This window comes from Hypanus sabinus, chromosome 1 (genome assembly GCF_030144855.1).
Source record: "Hypanus sabinus isolate sHypSab1 chromosome 1, sHypSab1.hap1, whole genome shotgun sequence".
Lineage (NCBI taxonomy): Eukaryota > Metazoa > Chordata > Chondrichthyes > Myliobatiformes > Dasyatidae > Hypanus > Hypanus sabinus.
This window is the reverse complement of record NC_082706.1, coordinates 42,585,066-42,608,978: the sequence shown is the minus strand read 5'-3', so window position 1 is coordinate 42,608,978 and position 23,913 is coordinate 42,585,066. Positions and strand designations below refer to the sequence as shown.

The following is a 23,913-nucleotide window of genomic DNA, read 5'->3' as shown; positions in this document are numbered from 1 at the left end:
AGGGGTTAGATTCTTGTTTTTTTTTGGGGGGGGTAATGTATTAGTTTCAATATAACTATTGATTAACTTACATGCATACGGGGTAATGAGATTGTTATTATGAACAGATATAATGTAATTGGTAGTTTTCTTGTCTTTTTTGACCTTTTGTATATACTTGCTTGTATTCTGTATTCTTCTATGTAGAAACTAATAAAAAATATTAGAAAGAAAGTGGCCACTGAGTCAAAGTCACCATAGACCAGCAATTCACAGTGGCCTGTTTCCATGCTGTATGAGTCTTTGACACTGAAATATCCATACATGGAAAATTAACATTCAACAAAATAATTTGCTTTGATGAGTATAGTTTATTCAGAAAGGAGCATCAGGGACGGAAAAGCTCACGACACCGAAACCACACACAAGACCCTATCAATAGGGGAGAGAATGCAAAAGGAACTGATTGTTTTATTGATCGAGGTTGACTTAACATTGGATTGCAAAACTGAAAATGGGCGCTCAAATTCGTAGAACATGTTGAAGGAACAGGCAGGCGAGGAAAAGGAAGCCAGACTTCAGTGGAGAGCCTGAGTTTGCATCATTGTTATCGACCATTAAATCTGTCAAAGAAAAGTGACAGTGTTAGGGTCTTCATACAGGGAAAGGAACCCTCTCATAGAATGGGGTACAGTGCTAGAGACACTGTCTCACAGACTCCAGAGTCCTAGGTTCAATCCTTACCTTTGCGTGTGTGCGTGTGCATGTTGGTAAGTATATGTGTGCGGGAGCCACACCCATCCCCAGTGAGAATCAGTGTGTGTGTGTGTGTGTGTGTGTGTGTGTGTGTGTGTGTGTGTGTGTGTGTGTGTGAGAGACAAAGAGCAAGACGAGGGGGGAAGGGAGTGGCAGGAAGGGAAGGGGAGAATGGGAGGGCGAGGAGGGGATGGGGTGAATTGAAGCTATTGGTGATGTTCACCCTTAGGACTTCAAATAAGACACCCATCGATGTACCTTTCAACAAAGTGCTTAAGGTAGAACAAGAGTTGCACATACAATGAATACAGCGGATTCAAAAGTCCCGATGGCTTTGTTCTGTTTTTGATGTACCTGTATTACTTATCCTTGTGAGTGGGCCAATGGTGAAAATTTCTGCTTGGTTCGTCCCTCCACTATTCCTAGTGGCTCTCCGGCGTGGACAATTCTGAAATATACACAAGAGGTTTTGCTGTTTGTAATCATGCAGACCAGAGGGACCTAGAGGAACAAATGCAGTCCTTCCTAAAAGTGTGACACAGATGGAAAGGTTGATGACGATGGCAGGATATCGTATTATTGGTGTACAAGACATTAGCGAGACTGCACAGAATATTTTGTCACACTGTAAAAGGAAGGGTGTCATTAAGCTGAAGAGGATGTAGCAAGGATTCAGCAGGATGTGACAAGAGCAGAAGGGCTTGAGTTATGAGAGGCTGGGCAGGCTGGGACTGTTTTCTCTGGAGCGAAAGAAGCTAAGGAGTGTCATTACAAAGATTCATAGAATTAAAGAGGACGTACAGGAGCCAGAAAACCCACACTCAGTATTTCAGAGCAGCTTTACGCTCTCTGCCATCAGATTACTGACTGCCCCAGTCACATTATTTATTTTTTTAATTGTGACTCATAGACATATTTTATGCCATGCACTGTACTGCTGCCACAGAAGAACAAATTTCACATCAAACGCAAAGGGGCATTTTTAATAATGTGGATCCATGTTCACAGATCCCTCACAGAGACCACACAACTTGATATGGTGGTTAAAGAGACGTATGGTGCCTTTTGCCTTTATTAGGCAGGGGATTGAGTTCAAGATCAATAAAGAAATTTTGCAGCTCTTTAAACTCTGGTTAGACAACACTTGTGGTATTATGTTGAAGTTTGCTGGCTTCATTATAGAAAGAATGTGGACGCATTAGAGAGGGTGCAGAGGAGATTTACCAGGATGGTACCTGGATTAGAGATCTTGCCGAATGAGGAAAGATTAAGTAAGTTGGGGATTTTCTCTTTAGAGTGAAGGGGGATAAGAGGTGAGTTGATGGAGGTGTACAAGATGACGAGAGGCATAGATGGAGTGGAATGGCAACACTTTTTTCCTGGAGCAGCCATGGCTAATTCGTTACGGCATAGTTTAAAAGCATCTGGAAGGAAGTATAGAGTAGAGTAGTAATGGAATGAGTGTGGCACGCTCAGCCAGATGTGATGGTAGAGGCACCGCATAATAATGACGTGAGGTACATGGATGGAAGAGAAATAGGTGGCTATGTGGGACTGAATGATTAGATTGATCTTGGAGAATGTCGGCACAACATTGTGAGCTGAAGGGTCTTAATGTACGAAGAAAGTTTAATGTCTTTGCTCCTGTTCTTGGTGGAGATCAGCGGGATGTTGGGAGTGGAGTGGAACCTCACTGAAGCACACAGGATACTGAATGGCATGGGTAGAATGGTCATGGGGAGAATGTTTCCCTCAATAGGAGAGTCTTGCGTCTGAAGGAACCGACTCAGAATAAAGTGATCTCCCTTCAGAACAGAGACAAATCCAATTTCTTTAGCTAGTGAGTATCGAATCTATGGAATTCATAGCCACAGACAGCTAGGGAGGCTAATTCACTGGGTATATTTAAGGTGGGGGTTGATAGGCTCATAATCAGTAAGGGCATCAAGGGGAGAAGGCAGAAGAATGGGTTTGAGAAAATCTAGCCATGATTGAATGAGGAGGAAAATCTGATGCTGCCTGATCGGCTGAGTTTCTCCAGCGTTCTGTGTGTGTTACCCTGCATTTCCAGCATTTACAGTCAATAACCTTGACGATGGGTTTGGAGGCTAGTGCGACTCTTTGATCTGGAGAGGTCTGCTGGCTGGAGCCAGGTTATTATGCTTTGGCTATTCGTACCGTCATGCATCCCAAACAGGTCAAAGTATAGAGGTCAGACTGTGTGGTCTACCAGTCCTCCAGCTTCAGCAGTTCAGATCAGGGCTAACAACCTTGACTGGTCAAACAATATTGTTGCCGAAACAGCAACGAAGAATCCTACATCTGAGTGTGATGAGAACCCTGAGAAATAGCTACTGGCATGATAAAGGAAGCCTTGAACACCACTAAGACCAAGAATAAAAAATGGTCAAGGGTAAACAGAGATGAAAGACTTCGTTGCACCTGTAAGCATCAATTGCATAGCAGACAGTACGTAAACAGATTTGATGGGTATAACAGCCTACTTCTGCTCCTGTATCTGATGGTTTTATTAATATGTCTGCGTAGTGACAAGGATGGGATGTGAGCTTACCAGGGAGCACTGGGTCGTTTGGAAATTGCACAGCTGAATTTGACAATGCACGTAGACATCATTCACATCGCCCTGAAACTTAAAAGCTGAGAATTTGAATCGGCAGATGTGGGAGACGCCGCTTTCTTCGATCACCACCTCACTGACAGAATTCGGGCACCTGCGTAAAAATAAATAATAAAATATAGGACACTGGGAATGCTGCACCCACTCAGATTGGCAAAGCTAACTCCTTTTCTCATACAAAATGTGCAGGAACTCAGCATCCATGGAAAGCAGTAGACAGTCGACGTTTCAGGCCAAGGCCCTTCATCAGTACAGGGAAGGAAGAGGGTAGAAACCAGAAGAAGGCGGGGGAACAGAAGGAGTACAAACTAGAAGGTGGTAAGTGCTCCTCCCCTGGGCAGCGATTTAGTGTTACAGAGGTTGGTCTGGAAGTGTGGTCTGTATCGCAGCTTTATTCGGCATTCTGTTATTTTCACCCTCTACTCTGATGCACTGATGTGAAATGGTCTGTATGGATGGCGTGCAAAACAAAATTTTCACAGTAGCACAGCCAATGTGACAACAATAAACTAATTTTCCAATTAAACTTGAAAGTTAAACTTAAAGGAAAGCTGATCTCGAACTCCCAACTCTCGAACTGCACTCTGATTTCTGAATGATCTCTGGAGTCATAGAGCGCTACGGCACAAAGGCCCTTTGACCCAGCTAGCCGTGGCGACCATCTTCTGCCTTGTCCATTGATTCTGTACACAGACGATTTCGCTCTCTACCACGTACCTATCGAAATTTATCTTAGAACCCACATCCACCACTTCTGTTGGTAGCTCAATGCACATTTTCACCACCCTCTGAGTGAAGATAGTCCACACCTTATTCTTGGTACCAAAGTGCATCACAACACCACCATGGGTGGCCTTAAGCCCAGCTGCGAAAGGAGGAGGGTTGGAATCCCACACTGTAAAAACCCTGAGCCCCAGAAACGCCAACAGAAGCTCCAAAGCCCTCACTCCTGTGAGAGGAAAGATCTTTGCCCGTCAGATGTATGAAATCAGGTTGTGAAAGTGGAAGCCATAGGGCCGATCAAACTTCTAACGGCCCAGGACAGAGGAACCTGGTGAGCTGTTGCTGCCATCCTATGCCCCAGTGGTGATGACGGGCTTAAGAAGAAAAAATAGTGCAAAAGACCACATTTCCCTCCACTGTATTCCATCTGTCAATACCTTCCCCATTCTCCCAACCAATACAACACTCCCTTCCTCCGTGACGTACTTACTGATTGGTTACAAGTCCCCATTTAACCTGTGATGACGGGTCACTTATGGGAGTGGACCAACAGTTCTCCAGTGTCGCTACAAACTGGTCAGCGTCAAGGTCCTGGACGTGAATCCCGATGTAAACCATACTCCCGACTTCGAGGAAGATGGGTGTCTCGGTGTAGGCCTGGCTGTACTGGGCATCGCGGTACATGATCATTGTCGCTTCCAAGCGCTCGATGCCAGTAGGCAATGCGATGTTTACAACGCTGCTTAATGAAAGGAAGACTTGCTTGAAATCACAGAACATACGGCAGTACAACAATGATGTAACTGCAACAAAGAACCACTGTAACATTTGAGAAGTCGGTTATCTGGAACATCTATCTTGCCTCACCCTTCATATGGCATTGAACATAGAACAGTACAGCGCAGGAAATGGTCCTTTGGCCCACAATGTTAAGCCAAACCAATTAAAATAATAAATAAATGTCCAACTAAACTCATCTCTTCTTCCTACGTCATGTCCATATTCTTCCAACCCATGAATTTTCGTGTATCTATCTAAGGGCTTCTTAAATGCCTCTCGCCTATCTGCCTGCACCACCAACCCTGGCAGCACATTCCAGGCATGCACCACTCTCTGCGTAAAAAGATTGCTCTCACATCTCCTTTCTCTGGTATCACACATTTTGACCCTGGAGAGAAAGATACACCGGAACTTTAATCATCTTAAGGACTTCTGTCAAACAGTTCTAGACTCAGCCAGCTCCTCTCCCCACCACATTTCTCGTCTATTTTTACACAATTTGTTTTGTTCGTATAATTTATGTTTTTTCTCACTGCACTGTTTCCACAAAACAACAGATTGAGTCAGCTGAGTCAGTGTGATAATAAATCTGACTCTCGTTCTGGAGAAATACCGCACAACAGTTTTAATGGCATACTTCGTTATTCCGGGGCTGGTAAAAAAAAACTGAGCCCATATATTGTTGGGACGTGGGAGCTAATGGGGTCAAGAGATGCTTTCTGATGTTAATTAAGACCGGCGCCCGTTCCATTGGCACCCTAGTCACCAGCCCCCTGAACAATCCTTCCCTCCACCTCTGGCACTGGGCGTATTCGACAGAATGCACCATGGTTACTCACCCTTGGCTACTCTAACAGCCCTTTCTGAAAACTCCTCCCAGCTCTCCCTGCTCAGTAAGGAAGAGCAGTGGGGATGGGGGTGGCAGGGGAACAGCACCTCCCACAGGATTCCACATACCCCTTCCCTTTCTGACTCGGATATCTATCAGCCATTCATTCAGTTCTGTTGGATCAGGACCTCGGGGTCCCTTCTTACCACAAACACCACCATGGGACTATATTCCCCACACAGACTGAACCAAACAGGTGGTTCACTCACACCTTGTCAAGGGAGGTAGTCAGGGATGATGTAAAAAAAAATGGCCCTGTCAATGAAACCCAACATCTGTTGAAAATTAATAAAAATGTAAGTTATTGACAATGATACACCAGATGATATATAGTCCTTACCTCATCACAACTTTCCCCAAAGGCATGGACACATTAATTGTCAACGGGGCTGTGCAGGAGAATTCTATCGATAGTGTCCGGTTCCTTATAATAATTCCATTTTCTGCACCATTATATCCATGGACGGTGTTGGAATGTATAAAGTGTGTTCTATTTGCCTAGTTGTTAGAAAACATCATATTATTGAGTCACAGAGCATGGAAGTGAGCCCTTCGGCCCAACTCATCCATGCTTGAGTGCCCATATTAACTTTGTCCCTTTCCTCACAGATGCTGCCTGACCTGCTGAGTGTTTCAAGATTCAAGATTGTTTATTGTCATTCTGCAGTACATAGGCGTAAAGGAGAGTGAAATGACTGTTACTCTCGATTCAATGCAGCTAACTGACATGCACACACAGAATAAGCTTGAAGACACAAAAATATAAGTATAAATCACTCTCATAAAACACAATGTACTCATCTGCTTGTGCGTCCGATAAGATAAGGATTTCTCTTTAGAACAGAGATGAGGAGGAATTCATTTTGCCAAAGGGTGGTGAATCCATGAAACTTATTGTCAGTGATAGCTGTGGGACCAAGTTATGTAGTGTATTTTAAGTGGACGTTGATAGATTCCTGATTAGAAAGGGCATGGGTTATGGTGAGAAAGCAAGAGAATGGGGTTGAGAGGGATAATAAATCAGCTATGATGGAATGGCGGAGCAGACTCGATGGTTCGAGTGTCCTGACCATCCTCCTATATCCTGTGGTCTTATATACTGTACATAGACCGATTGTACGTACATAAAGTGGATGTAGTGGTGGGGTAGGTTAATCAGTGTTGATCAGCCTGACTTCTGGGGAAGGCAGGTCACTTTGTTCTCAGTCTAGCGGTCCTGAAGTGGACGCTACGGCACCTCCTCCTTAATAGGAGTGGGATAAGCAGTTCCTAAACATCTCTGGAACTGCACACTGCAGCATACTCTGAAATCATTGTCATTGAATTGCACAGCACAGATTCAACCCACTGCGTCTATGTCAACCGTGATTCCTCACTATACCAATCATGCTTTAATCTCATACCTCTCAATGTCCGGCTGATGAAAATACGTCCCCATATGACACATAAATACTTGTACTGCTCCTGCCTCCACCGCCTCCTCTAGCAGCTCATTCCACAGTCATGAAGGCGGCACACCCGCCCTTCCACTCCATTAGGAGTTTTGCATACTGTTCTTACGGGTAAGATCATTACAAGGTAAAACAATAAATAAGGCTTTGGACTAGCGATGCGAAGTTCGACCCATAGCCTAGGCAGCACATGTGTCCTTGAGCAAGGCACTTAACCCCATACTGCTCCGGCACGTTTATAGCCCAGTGGCGGCGGTTTGTGCAGTATCAATAACATACTGCTGAATTGTAAGGCTGAGAGTCCGCTAAGAGTCCAATTCGTTGTATCCTATAACAGCAGGATGGAAGCTGTGCACTCAGGGTGCCCAATGGGACAGTGGAGGAGAGGGAATGGGAGGGAATGTCCGTGACCGGGGGGGGGGGGCGGCGGAGTTTGTTGTGAAGTGGTCTTTGGTTATGCTGGGTGCTTTGCCAAGGCAGTGGGAATCCTGGACAGAGTGAAGCTGATTTTTGTGAGTTGTGTCCATGATTCTTTGAAAGTTTCTTGCGGTTATGGTCAGTGCAATTGCCTTCGCCAGCCATAATGCATTCAGATACGATGCTTGCATGGGGCGTCGATAAATGTGGATGTAAGTTATCGCGGACATGCCAGATTTATTTTTGTGAAGTCAAACTGCGGAAGGACTAGCATATACAAGCAAAGGATGTACGGCTTAGACTTTATAAGGTGCCGGTCAGACTGCATTTGGAAGTTAGTGCATTGATAAAAAATGCCAGATCTCTCCAGCCTGGTTCTGGCATCATTTGGCAGTAGCGGATGCTATGGACGGGCATGCTGGTGTGGGAGTGGCAAGTGGAATTGAAACGATGGCCACCAGGATCAATATATAATTGATACACAATTACCTTGAGCTTCGAGCCGCAGGATCTTTGATGGCTGTTGAAAGTGAACATAGTCCTCCCGTGGCTGAGCTGGGCCTTGCAGCTGGGATCATTCAGGTGAAAAGATTGAGCCGCCCATCCATCGCTGAATAAAAGGCAGCGTGCGAATGAGATGCTGCTGTTGTAACCACTGCATGTCAGCTTGTAGTCTGCAAAGGAAAACCATCTGCGTCAGTAACTGAGGATTGACCTGGTCAGTTTGTTGGGTAGTGAACATCACCAATAGCCTGTCCAGGTACAACCAGTCATACACCATGGACAATAAAGCTCACCAACCTTCCCGTCCTTGAAAGGTGTAAAGAAATTTGACATGCCCCATTAAACCTCTCACATGTTTACCGATGCGGGTTCTTAATAATGGATATCACCTTCCTGAGGCATCACCTCTCAAAGATGTTCTTGATGTTATCACTGCAACATGAATGGATGCATCACGGCTTGTACCACAATTGCTCTTCCCATAACCACAAGATTCCTCCATGCAGGACTCTGTCTACAGTTTTCGCTGCCTCGGTAAAGCAACTAGCATAATCCAAGACTTCCCCCCCACCACCACCCTGGAAATTCTCTCTTCTTCCTCCTCCCTTCAGCCAGAAGACACAAAAACCTGAAAGTACAAACCATCAACTCAAGGACACCTTCTGCCCCGCTGTTACTAGACCATTGAATTGTTCACTAGTTGCACTCTTGATTTTGCAGCCTACCTTATTGTGACCTTGCACATTACTGTTTACCTGAACTGCACGTTTTCTGTAGCTGTTACAACTTATTCTGCATTTTTATTGTTTGACTTTCCCACTGTGTAATGAATCGATCGGTATCAATGTCTCTTGGGCATGGCATTGATGAGAACAAGGTTGGTGTTATACTGAGTGGTGAAGAGACTGGTCCAGATGGGGTAATCGATCTTATATATAGTTAGAATATAGAATAAAGACCATAAGACACAGAGCCTAGAACTAGAATATAGAACATTAACCTTGAAACAGAACAGCATAGAAACAGGGCCTTCAAGCCTCATGTCTGTATCCAACATAAATCCGTTCTGCCTGCAGCACATTCCAGGCTCCCACCATGCTCTGTGTGGAAAGCTTACCCCGCACATCAACTCTGAACTTAAATGTATTCCCTCTAGTGTTGGACATTTCAACCCTGGTATTAAGATTGCAGCTGACTTCTCAATATATGCCTCTCATAATTTTATAAAACACTATCAGGTCTCCCCTCAGCCTCCACTGCTCCTGTTCACTCTTGCTTTATATATAGTGCAAACCCTCTAATCCAGCCAGCATCCCCTCCAAAGCCTCCACATTCTCCCTCCAGTGGGGCGAGCAGAACCGCACACGACACTTCAAGTGTGGCTGAACCTAAGTTTTATACAGCTGCAATGTGCCAGGTTCTCACTCGTGTGTTCTTCCCCAACCGATGAAGGCAAGCATGCCATTTGCTTTCTTCACCGACTGATCTTCTTATGTTGCCACTTACAAGGACTTGAATCCCACCGTCCTTTGTGTATATGGGCCGTCCTAAGAAACAGGACGTCCGAAGGGCCCTGCCAGTAACTGTCTGCATTTCCCTTACACGTGCAATACCTCACACTTGCCTGGATTAATCTCAGCCCAGATCTGTGACTAATCTATATCCTGCCACATCTTTTGGAAAACCTCTTCACTGTTCACAACAGGACAATTGTAATGTCACCCGTAAATAAACTAACCAACCCACCTACAGAGAAAAACTTTATTTTACATGCCACCCATAAAGGACATTTCATTGGAGCATCTGCATCCACATATCATCTTCCGCAATGTCCCCCATTTCCAAAGGGATCCTATCACTAACCACCTCGCCATCTCTCCCACTTCCCACAGGAATTGCTCCCTCTGCGATTCTCATGTCCATTCAGCCCCGCCCACCAATCTCCCTCTGGGCACTTATCTCTGCAAGCAGCCCAAGTGCTACACCTGCCCATTCACCTCCTCCCTCACCTACGTTCAGGGCCCCAAACAGTCCATCCAGCTGAGGCGACACTTCACCCGGGAGTCTGCTGGGGTCGTCTATTGTGTCCGGTGTTCTGATGTGATTCTACATTGGTGTCACCTGTTGGAAACCGGGGGACCACTTCGTTGAACACCAACTCCAAAAGTCAAAAGCGGAACATCCCAGTGGCCGATCATTTTAATTCTGATTCCCATTCTCAATCCGACATGGACTCCACGGCCTCTTCTTTAGCCAAGATGAGGTCACCCTCAGGATGGAGGGGCTACAGCCTCCAACCTGATCTCATTAATATCGAATTTTTGCTCGTCTTCTATTCCCCACTCTAGCCTTTTACCTCTTTGTATCTCTATCACATTTCCCTGGGTCCCATCCTCCTTCCCTTTCTCCTACGGTCCATTCTCCTTGCCTATCAGATTCCTTCCTCTCCAGCTCTTTGTCTTTCCTACCCGTCTGGCTTCATTCACCTATCAGCTTTTGTGTCCTCCTTCCACTCCCCCCACCTTGTGTCTTCCCCCTTCCTTTTCAGATCTGAAGAAGGGCCTCGGCCCAAAACATTAACTGTTGATACAATTCCACAGCTGCTGCCTGGCCTGCTGAGTTCCTCCAGCATTTTGTGCGTGTTGCTTTGGATTTCCAGTGCCTTCAGACTTTCTTGAGTTCATTATTTCATTGCAATGCTGCGTTGAGGAGTACAAAGGAAAAGCATAGGAAACTGTGACAATTACAGAGAAAGTGTAATGCACGCAGACAATAAGGTGTAAAGTTATGATGAAGCTGGATGCAAGGTTAACAGGCCATCTTGTCAAACTGGAATACTATTAAATAGACTTTTAATAGCAGGGTAGAAGCTGCATTGAGCCTTCCCAATGGGGGTGGGGGGGGGTAAAGAAAGAGTGTCCATGGTAGGTGAGGTATTTAATTATGTTGGCTGACTTACTGAACAGGTGAGAAGTGCAGGGTCCATGGAGGGGAGACCGGTTTCTGTGATGTACTGAGCTGTGTCCGAAGCTCTGTGCAGTTTCTTGCCGTCTCGGGCAGGGCAGTTACTGTCAAGCCGTGATGCATCCAGATAGGATCTTTCTCAATGGTTCATCGATAAGAATCATTGATAGCCAATGGGGACATGCTGGATTTCTTGTGTGGAAGTCTGAGCTATTGATGTGTAAGGGATAGTATATTGACAGGCTGCATCACGGCCTGGTATGGAAACAACAATGCCCTTGAGCGTCTCAATCATTAGGCTCTTGAAGCCAAGAGGATAACTTCACTCATCTTCACTTGCCTCATCATTGAAACATACCAACAACCAATGGACCCACTAACCAGGATTCTGCATCTCATGTTCTTGGTACGGATGTATTTATTTATCTACTCATTTATCTATCTATCAATTAATCTATTTGTTTGCTTATTCACTCATTCATCCATCAATTAATCTATTTATTGAATGATTGATTGATTGATAAGTGTTGTCTTTTGCACAATGATTGAATGCCCAAATTGGTGGGATCTTTCAATTATTCTGTTATATCTGACATTCTATTATGGATTTATTGAGTCCACAAAAATGAATCTCGAGCTTATATATGTTGACATATATGTACTTTGATAATAATTTTACTTTGATCTTTGAAACCAGAGTATGACTAGAGTACAAAATCAAAGATGTACTGCTGAGAATTTACAAGGCACGGGCTTGACCATATTTGGAATATTTTGAGCAATTCTGGGCACAAATCTAAGGAAGAATGCACCGACATTGGAGAGGGTCTAGAAGAGGCCCACAAGGAGGATCACCGAAAGAAAAGCTTAATGTATGAGGAGCGTTTGATGTCTTCGGGCGTGTACTTGTTGGAGTGCAGAAGGATGGGGGAAGGGGGTGTATCTTATTGAGAATGCCTGATAGTGGAAGTCCTGGATAGCATGGATGGTGAGGTGATTTTTCCATCTCTGTGAGGATGGACATCAGAGTCTTTAGAACTAAGATGAGGTGAAATTTCTTCAGCCAGAAGGTGGTGAATTGGCCCAATTTGTTTCAAATTTGGGTGCAATTAAGGTACATATTTTTTAGATTCTTAATCGGTAGGGGGTCTTGAGAGTTATATAGGGAAGGAGGGAGAGTGAAGTTGATAGTCAGACTCGATGAGCTAAATGGTTTAATTCTTCTCCTCTACCTCATGTTGGACCTGTGCATGCACTTTGCTCTTTACACTAAAATGGGCTTTATTTCTTGTTCTAATGGTGTCCTTTCTTCTAAAAATATAGTTTAATTTATGCTGAGCTTGTATTTTTGTCTGAACGCCGCTTTGAATGTCTTTAATTTCAATCTAGCTTGTGGTTATACGATGCTAATTGTCTATGATGATGTTACAAGCCTTTCAATGCACACGTGCATGACAATACACTGCACTTTGACAGCCTGATATCGCAGAGAGTTACAGGTTCAGCAACCTCCGTCACTATTGAGGACATCTTCAAGAGGCTGTGTTTCAAGAAGGTGGCACCCATCATCGAGCACCCTCACCCTCTGGAACATGCTGTCTTGTTATTATCATCAGGGAGGAAGCACAAGATCCTAAAGACTCACTCTCAATAATTCAGGTGCAGCTTTTTCCCCTCCGCCATTAGATTCCCGAACAGTCCGTGAATACTACGGTATCTTGTTATTTCTTTTTTGCTACTTGCAACAATGTTATGCTTTGCACGGTACTATTGCTGCAAAACAACAAATTTCACGGGATAGGAATGTCAATGATAACGCGATTCTGATTCTCGCTACTCCTACAGTAACGTTTCCCCTATCGGCCCCCGTTATCCCTGCAGTGTTTGCTGTAATAAATAAATATAATTGTAAGTTTATCAGCCGTTCAAAAGCAAACAAAACTACCGTAATTCAGAAAGAAGAGCTTGCTCTATTACCATAAGCGTGGTGACTGGCGAGATTAGTTGTCGTATTACAGAAGCAGCCGTAATTGCCTCCTCGCTCTCCACACCACTCTTCCGCTGTGCATTCCTGATCTCCGCATGGATTGGTTATCGCTGAGGAAAACACCAGGGCGTTAGTTCACCGAGAGAATCAAACCTCGATGTATACACACACACACACACACACACACACACACACACACACACACACACACACACACACACACACACACACACACACACACACTCACACACACACACACACACACACACACACACACACACTCTCTCACACACACACACACACTCTCTCACACACACACACACACACACACACACACACACACACACACACACACACACACACACACACACACACTCACTCACTCAATGTTGACAGAAACCAGGTTAAATTTTCTACCCCCGCCGTGGACCATGGAATGATACACAAAGTTATATAGAACTTTAAATAATGTTGCGTAGAGTCAGAGAGACCGCGGAGTACATTACCCCAAGAGCGGCTTCACAGGTATTCAAGGTTAGACCACACTTGGAGAACTGCGTTCAGATTAGAGAACATGTCTTATGAGGAAAGGTAAATCAAACTAGCCTTTTCTCTTTGATATAGAGGAGAATGTGAGGTGATGCAATCGGGGTGTCTAAGAGGCATAGATAGAATGGACAGCCAGGGATATTTTCCAGAGTGGAACTGGCTAATACCAAGAGGGCATTTCTTTTAAGGCAAGTGAAGGAAAGTTTAGAGATGGCAGAAGGGTGGGCTTTTACACCAGGAGTGGTAAATGCGTGAAATACACTACTGGAGTGTATTAGAGGCAGATACAGTAAGGACACTTAATGGCCTCTTAGGTAGGAATATGAATGAAAAGAAAAATGGAGGACTATGTGGGAGCGAATGGTTATACCGTCAGTGCGGTACGTTAAAAAGTTGACACATCATTGTCTTATGAGGAAAGATTGAGAGAGCTGGGGCTTTACTTTTTGAAGTGAAGGGGGATGAGAGGCAACTTTATAGAGGTATACAAGATGAGAAGAGGCATCGATAGAGTAGAGAGCCAGAGACTTTTTTTCCAATACGAGGGGGCAAAATTTTAAGGTGTCTGCAGGAACGTATTGGTGGTGCGGGGAAGATGTCAGAGGTAATTCAAACGTAAGTTGTTTTATGCAGAGACTAGTGTGTGTGTGTGGAATACACAGCCAGGATGATGGTAGCAGATGCAAGTACTCTGGAGATATTTAAGAGACTCGTAGATAGGAGATGAATGATAGAAATGGAGGGCTATATCGGAGGGAAGTGTTAGACGATTCTTCGTGTAGCTTAAAAGGCCAGCACGCACGATGGGCCAAAGGGCCTGAACTGCGCTGTTTATTCCGAGGTGTGTAGGGGAATGAAGGGTGGCTTTTTGTGGGTAACAAAACCATGAGGGGGATAGACAGGGTGAGGGCATTGTCTTTTCCCCTCTTCCAGGGAATTCGAGAACTAGAGGGCGGAGGTTCAAGGCGGGATGGGGAAGATTTAATATGACCATTTTACTCAAAGGGTGGTTTATATGAGAAGTGAGCTGCCACTGAAAGTAATGAGGGCAGGTACAATAACAACTTTAAAAAGACTTTTGGAAAGGTGAACGGATCGGAAAAATTTCGAGGGACCAAGTGCAGGAAAATGGAATTAGCTTGGACTGGACACCGTGGTTTGCATGGATAGGTTAGGCTGAAAGGCCTGCTTCCACTAACTCGATGAGAAACTTAATGAGTGGAGCTTGTGTAGCCAACAGAGGCTGGGTCTGTCCTTCCTGGATCAGACCTAGTAACCTTCTCTCCAGAGCAGAGATGTCTAAAGGTTTAGTGAAAGCACAGGTGGGTTCAGAGGAATAGGTTTTTATAATCCCTCCCTTCCCAGAGGGTGTTTGGAATCTGGGAAACCCTGCCCGAGCACCAATGCTTCCCAGGACCCTGTCGTTCACTATTCTGAGTAAACTCTTCACCATCCTCTGACCTGCATGAGAACAGAAGAAAATCTGGCCGAATGGTGCCACGACGACAATCTCTCACTCAATGTCTGCAAAACCAAAGAACTAATTATCGAGAATATGCGGAAGAAGTCAGAGGCCCAGGAAGCAGTCCTTATTAGGGATCAGAGGTGGAGAGGGTCAGTAACTGTTTGGCATTATCATTTCAGGTATCTGTCCTGGAACTACCACATAAATGCCATCAAAAAGACACGACAACGTCTCTGTTATTTTAGATTCAGCTTGTTATCTAAAACTTACACAAACTTCCATAGGTACTCAGTGGACAGTATCCAGACTGGCTGCATCACAGCCTGGTTATGCCCAATATCACACACCAATGCCCAAGATCAGAAAAAATACACTAATTTTGTTCATTTACAAATCAATCAAAAGCACTCATACTCTGGATAAATTCCTCCATTGATAACTATTACGAAGTAGTCCACAACTTTGTAGTGCTGTACTAGAATTGGCAGAGTTATAATTTGCTCCACATTTCACTTAAAAGCATAATATGTTATTCAGTTAAATGGCAGTTTATTTTGGATACCATTTTAATTATTTCCATGAAACTTCAGCTAAGAGGGACAGATGCTTAATTAAGCTAAAATATACTGGTCCTATTGTGTCTCAATTAACTAGAATCCATCGATTTTTAGCATTCGTCATTTATCATTTGATCTTTTTTTGTATTTGCACAGATATGTCATCTTTTGCACGTTGATTCTTTGTCAGCTTTTATCCATGTATAACTTTTCATAAATTCCATTGTATTTCTTTTTATGTAGATGTTTGCAAGAAATTGAATCTCATGTGGTATATACATACTTATATATTATAACTTCTGCTAATTCTTCCAGAGTCCTTAAATGCATCCCACCGGGACCAGTGGGCATGTCTACCAGTTTCTTGATCACTGCACTCTTAAGTGTCAATGACTGCATCGAGGCTCTCCCTTCCCATTTCAGCCATAACATCTGTCTTTGGCATGTTAGACGTGTCTTTGTGAAACCCAACAGAAAATAGTCACTAAAGGCCTCAGATATATCCATATAACCTATTATTAATAACCCTTTATCATCTTACAAGTTCCCACGTTCACTTAAGCCACAGTTACCGTTTTATATCAATACCAAAACTTGTACTGTCCATTCTTTCTATTTTATGTTAGTTTACTTACATAATCATCCTTCCATTTCTTTGTTGATTTCTTTGTGGCTCTTCCCTTCTTTTTGAAGTATTCCTAATAATTCAGTTTCCCACTAACTTGCTCAAGAATTAAAGTCACCCTGACCAAAATAAAATTGAAAAGAATTCCTCCCCAGGCCGCTTGCACCTGGAGTTATGCCCTCTCGTACCACACCCCTCTTTCATGTAGCAAGAGACTTTCTTTTTCTAGAACATAGGAATGAACGAAAATAGTTCTTACGGCAAATTCTAGGATTGCGCCAGGCGGGAACATGCACTCGCTCGAGGATGCATCCTTTCTCGTAAGTGGTGATGGCTCTGCAAAGCCGTTTATCATTTGAGCCATGGAGGCACAGGTCGTACACACAGGACCTGTAATAGTTCTCAGGGTCCAGACGACGGTGACAAACAGCGAAGGGTCCCGCGATGTCGAGGATGATGGAGCACTGGGACTCAAAAGAGGGAGACTGGGGGCACCGAGGTTCCGTCACATTGGTGTTATCTTCACATCTAAAGGAGAACAAACTTCAGTGTATGGCAAGCCAGTTAGGGTAGGGGGCCATTTTGTCTGCGTGATACCCGTTCACCCGTGAAGGAGTATGTGTGAATGAGGGGTACCCCAAGTGCGCGTAAACGATTGACAGAAAGAGAAAGAGAGACTGAAATAAAGAGACCGTGAGAGAGAGGGACAGAGAGAGATAGAGAGATAGAGAAAGAGACAGAAAGGTAGAGAGACAGAGACACAGAGACACAGAGAGAGAGAGAGAGAGAGAGAGAGAGAGAGAGAGAGAGAGAGAGAGAGAGAGAGAGAGAGAGAGAGAGAGAGAGAGAGAGAGTTGTCCTCTCCAGTGGTGGGTGAAAGGAGCTGTTTCTGTGCTGTACAACATGATGCCTCCGACACTCAGTGATCCTAATCCCATTTCCTTCTCCTTCACATTCTCATCCACTCTCTCCCCCCGACTCCACCTTTCGAGATTCTCCCCTTGCCCAGTTACCAGGTGGAAATTTAGAGTCATTGGTTAGCCCACTGACACCGGATCTCCGGTTTGGGGAACAGAACCGCCTTCTCCTTGGAAGCAGTTCAGTAGCTGCACAGGTTGCTAGGGTGGTAAAGAATGCAGACAACAGGCCTGCCTTTATTAGTCATTGTATGTAGGTATAAAACTCTGGTCGAGAGAATCGCATTCAGTTCTAGTCACCAAATTACAGGAAGGATTTTGGGGCGTCGAAGTGGGTGCAGAAGAAGTTCCCCAGGGTGCTATTTGTATCAAAGCGAATGAGCTATAAGGGAAATTTGAACTAACCTTGATTGTTTTCTCTGTAGTGGCCGAGGCTGTGGGAGAGCGGATAGAAGTTTATGAGATTACGGGAGAGATAGAAAGAGTAAACAAGTGAAAGGGTTTCCTACAGTCTAGAAATATCTAATATCAGCAGGCATTTAAGGCGAGAGGAAGAATGTTCAAAGGTGGTGTGCGGGGCAAAGTACACTGCACTCATCCTTCTCCTTACATAATGTCCATATCCTTGTATATTCATGTCTGTCTCTTTCTCAGAGCCTCTTAAATGCACCTATCGCATCAGCCTTCACCAAGGGGACTGAGGAGTGACCTTATAGAGGTTTATAAAACCATGAGAGGTATAGATAACGTGGATGGTCACAATTTCCCGCTGGGTCGGGGATTCTAAAACCAGGGGGCGCGGTTTAAGATGGGAAGGGTTAGATTTAAACGTACAAGTTTTCCACGGAAGATGACTGGAAGGAGCTGGTGCAGGAAGTGGTGGACCCAGGTACAACAAAGACCTTCCAAAGATATTTGGACAAATACTTGGATAGGAAAAGTTCAGAATGATTGATCGCGGTGTAGGTTAATAGGTTGACTCAACGCTATGGGCTGAAAGGCCTATCCTGGTTCTACCGTTCTGTGTTCTAAGATACTTTCCCTAAGCAAATGGGACTGTATAGACAAGTGTTCTGCAGGCCATTCCCACCTCTGAGAGCTGTCGCTGATTCCCTAGGGGTACCTGGGCTCGCTGCCGTTTCTAGAAGGCTCCAGATCGTCATCAGAAGGATCGTCATTCCAGTTGCCACACATCCCACGCAGGAGGCCGGCGTAGGACGGACCAACCCTCACAAAGATGGTCCCCTCCCCGTCGAAACGCACTTCCAGCTGGGACGCTGTGACTGCTATGACATCATCACCCACACTGGATATGCCGGCGACGTCGGGGATGGTGAACGGGAGAGGGATTAGTGTCCCATTTATCTGAGCGGAAAAGCAAGATGACAAGTTAGTTTGGTTGACAACTTGATACCATTCTGCCATCCTCTACACCATCTCAGCACTCACGCCAGAGGTCAGACAAAGAGTGAACTCCCTCCACACCATCCCATCACACAATCCTGGGCTCAGACACAGAATGAAGCATCCTCCAGAAGACACTATCGCACACTCTTGGGAACCGATACAGAGTGAAGCTCCTTCCTCACAATTCCATAACTTTCTAGTTTATTGAAGGATGCTCAAGCCCATGTGTACACAGGTACAAAGACAAACTAGCTGGCTCAGCATCAAAGGTACCGAGCATCGGAGACACAACATTCACAAGCACTGTAGTGTGAAGGTCAGCGCAGCACTTTACACTGCCAGCCTGACTGATCGTGGTACAATTCACGCGCTTGCAGCGCATGGGTTTCCTCGTGATGCTCCGGTTTCCTCCCGCATTAACCGAAGTGTTGGGAAGTAGTTGTCATCCTATGGTGACACCAGAAGTTTGGCAACACTTGCGGGCTGCATTACGCTGCACAATGCTCTACGCAATAACTGCTACAGTCCGTGACACTCAGTATTCTGGTCTATGCTACTGATTCCTCCCCTCTCCACACAATACGTCCTACTGTATGCTACTCACTAAACTCACTACGCCACTCGCCACGCTGCTTGATTCTTCGTGGTTCATCCCTCGCGACTCACCGTCGGCGGCCTTCCCCTCTCAAGTACGAAGTCGGCGCCCACCAGCTGGACCCTGACACGGGTGACCCCCTCTGCCTCCTCGCCCTCCTGCCACTTCTCCGCTGTCACTCGGAACCATGGGGCAGAGGCATTGCAGCACACCTCGGCCAGCGTATGGGTGCAGTGACCCCGGAGGCGGGCCGGTCGGCCGTCGAAGCTGAGGAGGTGGGCCCCTCCACCTGTGACGGTGCAGAGGGCCTGGGCGGTGAAGCAGCCCCTCCTGCCCCCGCGGATGGTGCACACCTCCCCGGCCCCACAGCCCAAGGGGACGCAGTGGACTCTTCTTTTCTGGGAGCACTGGCACACCTCTGCACACTCTGGAGACACCCTTCGCTCTCCCAACTGCAAATACACAGAACAACATTAGTTCCTGGCAGAAGGACAGCCACTGCAGTGAGAGCGTGAGACGCAGAGATAACGCATGTGCTTGTGTATGTTAGAGACAGTGTGTGCGAAACACAATGTGTGCATGTGGGTGTGAGAGAGCAAACTGCATACGTGTACAGCAACTCACACAAAATGCTGGAGAAACTCCGCAGGCCAGACAGCATCCATGGAAAAGAGTAAAAGAGTTGACGTTTTGGGCCGAGACCCCCGCCGGCTGTTTACTCTTTTCCACAGATATTGCTTGGCCTGCTGAGTTCCACCAGCATTTTGTGTGTTGTTTCGGATCTACCGGCAAATTTTCGAGAGTTTGCATACGTGTATGTGTGGATGAAATAGGAAATGTATGTGTACTTTAGCTACAGTGCATGAGATACGGCTACAGGTTCAGTACGCCAGAGAGAGAGTGAGAGAGAGCGCGCGCCCGTGGCACAGAGCGAGCGAGAGAGACACAGAGCGCCACACAGAGCCAGAGAGAAAGAGGAACAGAGCGAGGAAGGATCCCGAGAGTGGAGGAGTGGAGAGCGAGCGCGCCACGCGGAGCGAGCGAGAAGGGGGGAGCGCGCGCCACGCGGAGCGAGCGAGAGGGGGGAGCGCGCGCCTCGCGGAGCGAGCGAGAGGGGGGAGCGCGCGCCACGCGGAGCGAGCGAGAGAGGGAGAGACGCATAGCCAGTGTGAGCGAGAGAGCACGAATGAGTATGTGAATGTGTGCGGAAAAACTCGCAGCCTCGGGCCACCGTGGTTCACGGGCCCAGTTGTGCGTAAGACCGCGACGAGACTGAGCTCTGCTTGACTCCCTCTCTTGCCTTCATGTAGACACCGTGATGTAAACAGCCGCAGCGATCCCGGGGGACGCATTCGCTCCCGTCGCGGAAGTATCCCGGATCACAGAAACACCCTTCCGAGCACGACTCGTTGCAGTGTAAAGTGGAGGAATTGAAGACACAATCCCGGTCGCACACATTCCCACACGCCTCATAGTGACTGTTGGCCGGACACCGGATGCCTGGAAGACAGAATGACAGAATAAACCTCGCCAACGCTCTGAGCGATGCTCTCAAACCCTCTCTACATCGACTCTGTACATTTTGCTGCCTCGGTGAATCCAAGAAAGCTTGCCGTGCCCCTGATTCCCCGGGAAGCTAAACAAATTCAGCGTGTTCCCGGTGCCCCTCACTGAATTATTACCACTGTCCATAGAAAGTTCCCAGCGTGAGGCGGGGTCTATGATAATATTGGCTGCTTTTCCAAGGGGCGAGGTAAACACGTGCACTGAAAAACTGACTTGCAGTAACATCGCAGACTCACATCAGCAACACTTCAACAAAATTCAACAGAAAAACACATATTCGACAAGAAAGAACACGATTAGAAGAACAAAAGTCCATTGTAGTGCAAAGTTGTTATACTGAGGCAGTGATTAGGGGTGTGCCGGTTGGTTCAGGAACCGAATGGTTGAAGGGAAGTAGCTGTTCCTGAATCTGGTGGTGTGGGACTTCAGGCCTCTATACCCACCGCCCATTGGTAGTTGAGAGAAGATGGCGTGGCCCGAATGGTGGGGATCTTTGACGATGGATGTTGCCTTCTTGAGGCAGCAACTCCTGCAGATACTACCAATGGTGTGGAGGGATGCGCCTGTGTTGCATTGAGCTGAATCCACTACTTTACAGCTTCGGACGTTCTTGCGCATTCGATTTGCCGTATCAGACCGTGGTGAAACCAGTCAGGACATCTGCAGAGGTTTTGGAATATCCGCTGACATTCTTAAGCACCGAGATAGTAAAGACGCCTGCGCGCCTTCGTGGTGTTCGGCCCAGGAAAGGTCACCCGATAGCTGAACCGTACAGGTATTCAAAGCTTCTCCAGCACTGAACCCTCAATGCAGACTGACGCATCACAGAAGATAGAAGGAGCGGTAGGCGGTCGCCAGTAAGTTCGTCAAGCGCAGCAGCTGTCGTATAGGGGTGTGGGACGGAAGCGGAGCCTTTGTAAAAATTTAACCGCATTTATCTTCTTTAACCACACTCATGCCGCAGACCGCTGTACCCGACAGCCGTGAAGCCACACAGAAACACGCCCATTTAAACTCGACCAGTTTGCCCGGATTTGGTCCGAATCCCTCCAAACCTCTCCCGGCCGTGTACCTGTCCACTCCGTCAGCTCGTTTCGTCACCTACCGCACTAACACAGCAGAGAAACAGTCTCTTTGGTCCGACAAGGTTGAACTGTAAATCTCAGCAGCCATTGGTCTGGAAGCTAGAAGGCGTTCGGAAAAGTCATTGCTGTGTCGCCAACAAATTTGGAAAATTTCTACATATGTACAGTAAAGGGCATTCTGACAGTTGCATAATGAGCTCGCGTAGTGGCCTAAATGCAAGAGGCTTCAGAGGGTTGTAGATTCAGACAGCTCCATCCCGGGCACAAGCCTCGGCCGCATCAAGGATATCTTCAAGAGGCGGTGCCTCACGGCATCTCTCACTAAGGTCCCTTGCCATCCGGTTTATGTCCTCTTCGCATTACTACTATGAGGGGTGGAGTTAGTGAGCAAGAAGATCCACAGGCAATGTTACAAGAGCAGCTTCTTCCCCTCCGCCATCAGATTTTTGAATGGCCCATGAACACTACTTTGCCATGCTTCCTTTGCATTGTTTATTTATTATTGTAACAGAGTAAATAGTTACTCCTTCAGGAAACTGAGGGGAAATCTTATGGCACTGCACAAGCTCATGAGGGGTTTAGATGAAGAGACTGCTCTGTCTGTTTCTTCCTGGGTAGGGTATCGAAAGCCAGAGAGCACACGATTAAAGTGAGAGGGAAAAGGATTAAGGGTCGGGTTTTTCCCACACAAAGGGAGGTATGTGCATAGAACGCGACGCCAGAGGAAATGGTAGAGGTTTGTACAATTATAATCTTTCCCAGGTTTGTGGATTTAAAAAAAAAAAATGCTTGGCGCTATATGGGTCAAAGGCGGGCAAATGGGAATGGCTCAGATGGATATAGTGTTAAAGAATGTTCTCAATCTTCTAAATTCCAACAGATACAATCCCCCAAAATTCGAACAATGTAATGTAGTGTATAGGGCTTTTAAGCTGGCATTTAATAAGGTACCCCATGCAAGGCTTATTGAGAAAGTAAGGAAGCATGGGATCCATGGTGTACTTGCTTTGTGGATCCAGAACTGACTTACACACAGAAGGCAAATGTGTTTGTAGACGAGTCATATTCTGCATGGAGGTTGGTGATCAGTGGTGTGCCTCCGGGATCTGTTCTGGGACCACTGTTGTTTGTGATTTTTATAAATGAGCTGGATGGGGAAGTGGGGGGGGGGAATAGATGAGTACATTTTCTGATGACACAAAGGTTGGGGGTGTTGTGGATAGTGTGGAGAGCTGTCAGAGGTTACAGCAGGACATTCATAGGATACAAACCTGGGCTGAGAAGTGTCAGTTAGAATTCAACCCAGATACGTGTGAGGTGGTCCATCTTGGTAGGTCAAATATGAATATAGTAGATTATGGCAAGACACTTGACAGTGTGGAGGATCAGAGGGATCTTGGGGTCCGAGTCCATAGGACAATCAAAGCTGTGGCGCATGTTGACTGTGCCGTTAAGAAGGCATACGTTCTATTGGCCTTCAACAACCGTGGGATTGAGTTCAAGTGCTGAGAGGTAATGTTACAGCTATATAGGACCCTGCTCAGAACCCACTTGGACTGCTGTGCTCAGTTCTGGTCACCTCATTGCAGGAAGGATGTGGAAACTATCGTAAGGGTGCAGAGGAGATTTACAAGGCTGTTGCCTGGATGGGAGAGCATGCCTTATGAGAATAGGTTGGGACAACTTGTCCTTTTCTCCTTGCAACGATGGAGGATGAGATGACCTGATAGAGGTTTATAAGATCATGAGAGGCAATGTTCATTTTGATAGTGAGAGGCTGAAGCCCAGGGCTGAAATGGCTAACACGAGAGGATACAGTTTTTAAAAGCTTGGAAGTAGGTACAGATGAGATGTCACGGGAAAGTTGTCGCTTATTTTAAAAAAGCGCAGGGAGTGGTGAGTGCGTGTAACGGGCTGCCCGTGATGGTGGTGGAGGTGGACACAAAGGGTCTTTTAAGAGCCTCCTGAAAAGGTAATGCACGTTAGAAAAATAGAGTGTTATGGGTAACCGGAGATAATTTCTAAAGTAAGTACATGTTCTGCACAGCATTGTGGGCCG

At 46.0% G+C, this 23,913-nt stretch overlaps 1 protein-coding gene across 1 annotated transcript in view; it reads right to left on the bottom strand.

The window, feature by feature from the left end:
* Positions 1-435: 435 nt before the first annotated feature.
* LOC132398528 (alpha-tectorin-like) overlaps positions 436-23,913 on the bottom strand; it is a 37,027-nt gene continuing 13,549 nt past the window's right edge. Inside the window, exons 11-21 of the mRNA XM_059978174.1 lie at positions 20,504-20,703; positions 19,275-19,655; positions 18,325-18,566; positions 16,544-16,812; positions 13,079-13,198; positions 8,123-8,307; positions 6,106-6,263; positions 4,587-4,835; positions 3,308-3,467; positions 1,090-1,183; positions 436-602 (exon numbers count right to left, since the gene is read on the bottom strand). Coding sequence (XP_059834157.1) covers positions 502-602; positions 1,090-1,183; positions 3,308-3,467; positions 4,587-4,835; positions 6,106-6,263; positions 8,123-8,307; positions 13,079-13,198; positions 16,544-16,812; positions 18,325-18,566; positions 19,275-19,655; positions 20,504-20,703 — 2,159 coding nt within the window. The 3' untranslated portion in view covers positions 436-501. The remainder of the gene's footprint in view (positions 603-1,089; positions 1,184-3,307; positions 3,468-4,586; positions 4,836-6,105; positions 6,264-8,122; positions 8,308-13,078; positions 13,199-16,543; positions 16,813-18,324; positions 18,567-19,274; positions 19,656-20,503; positions 20,704-23,913) is intronic.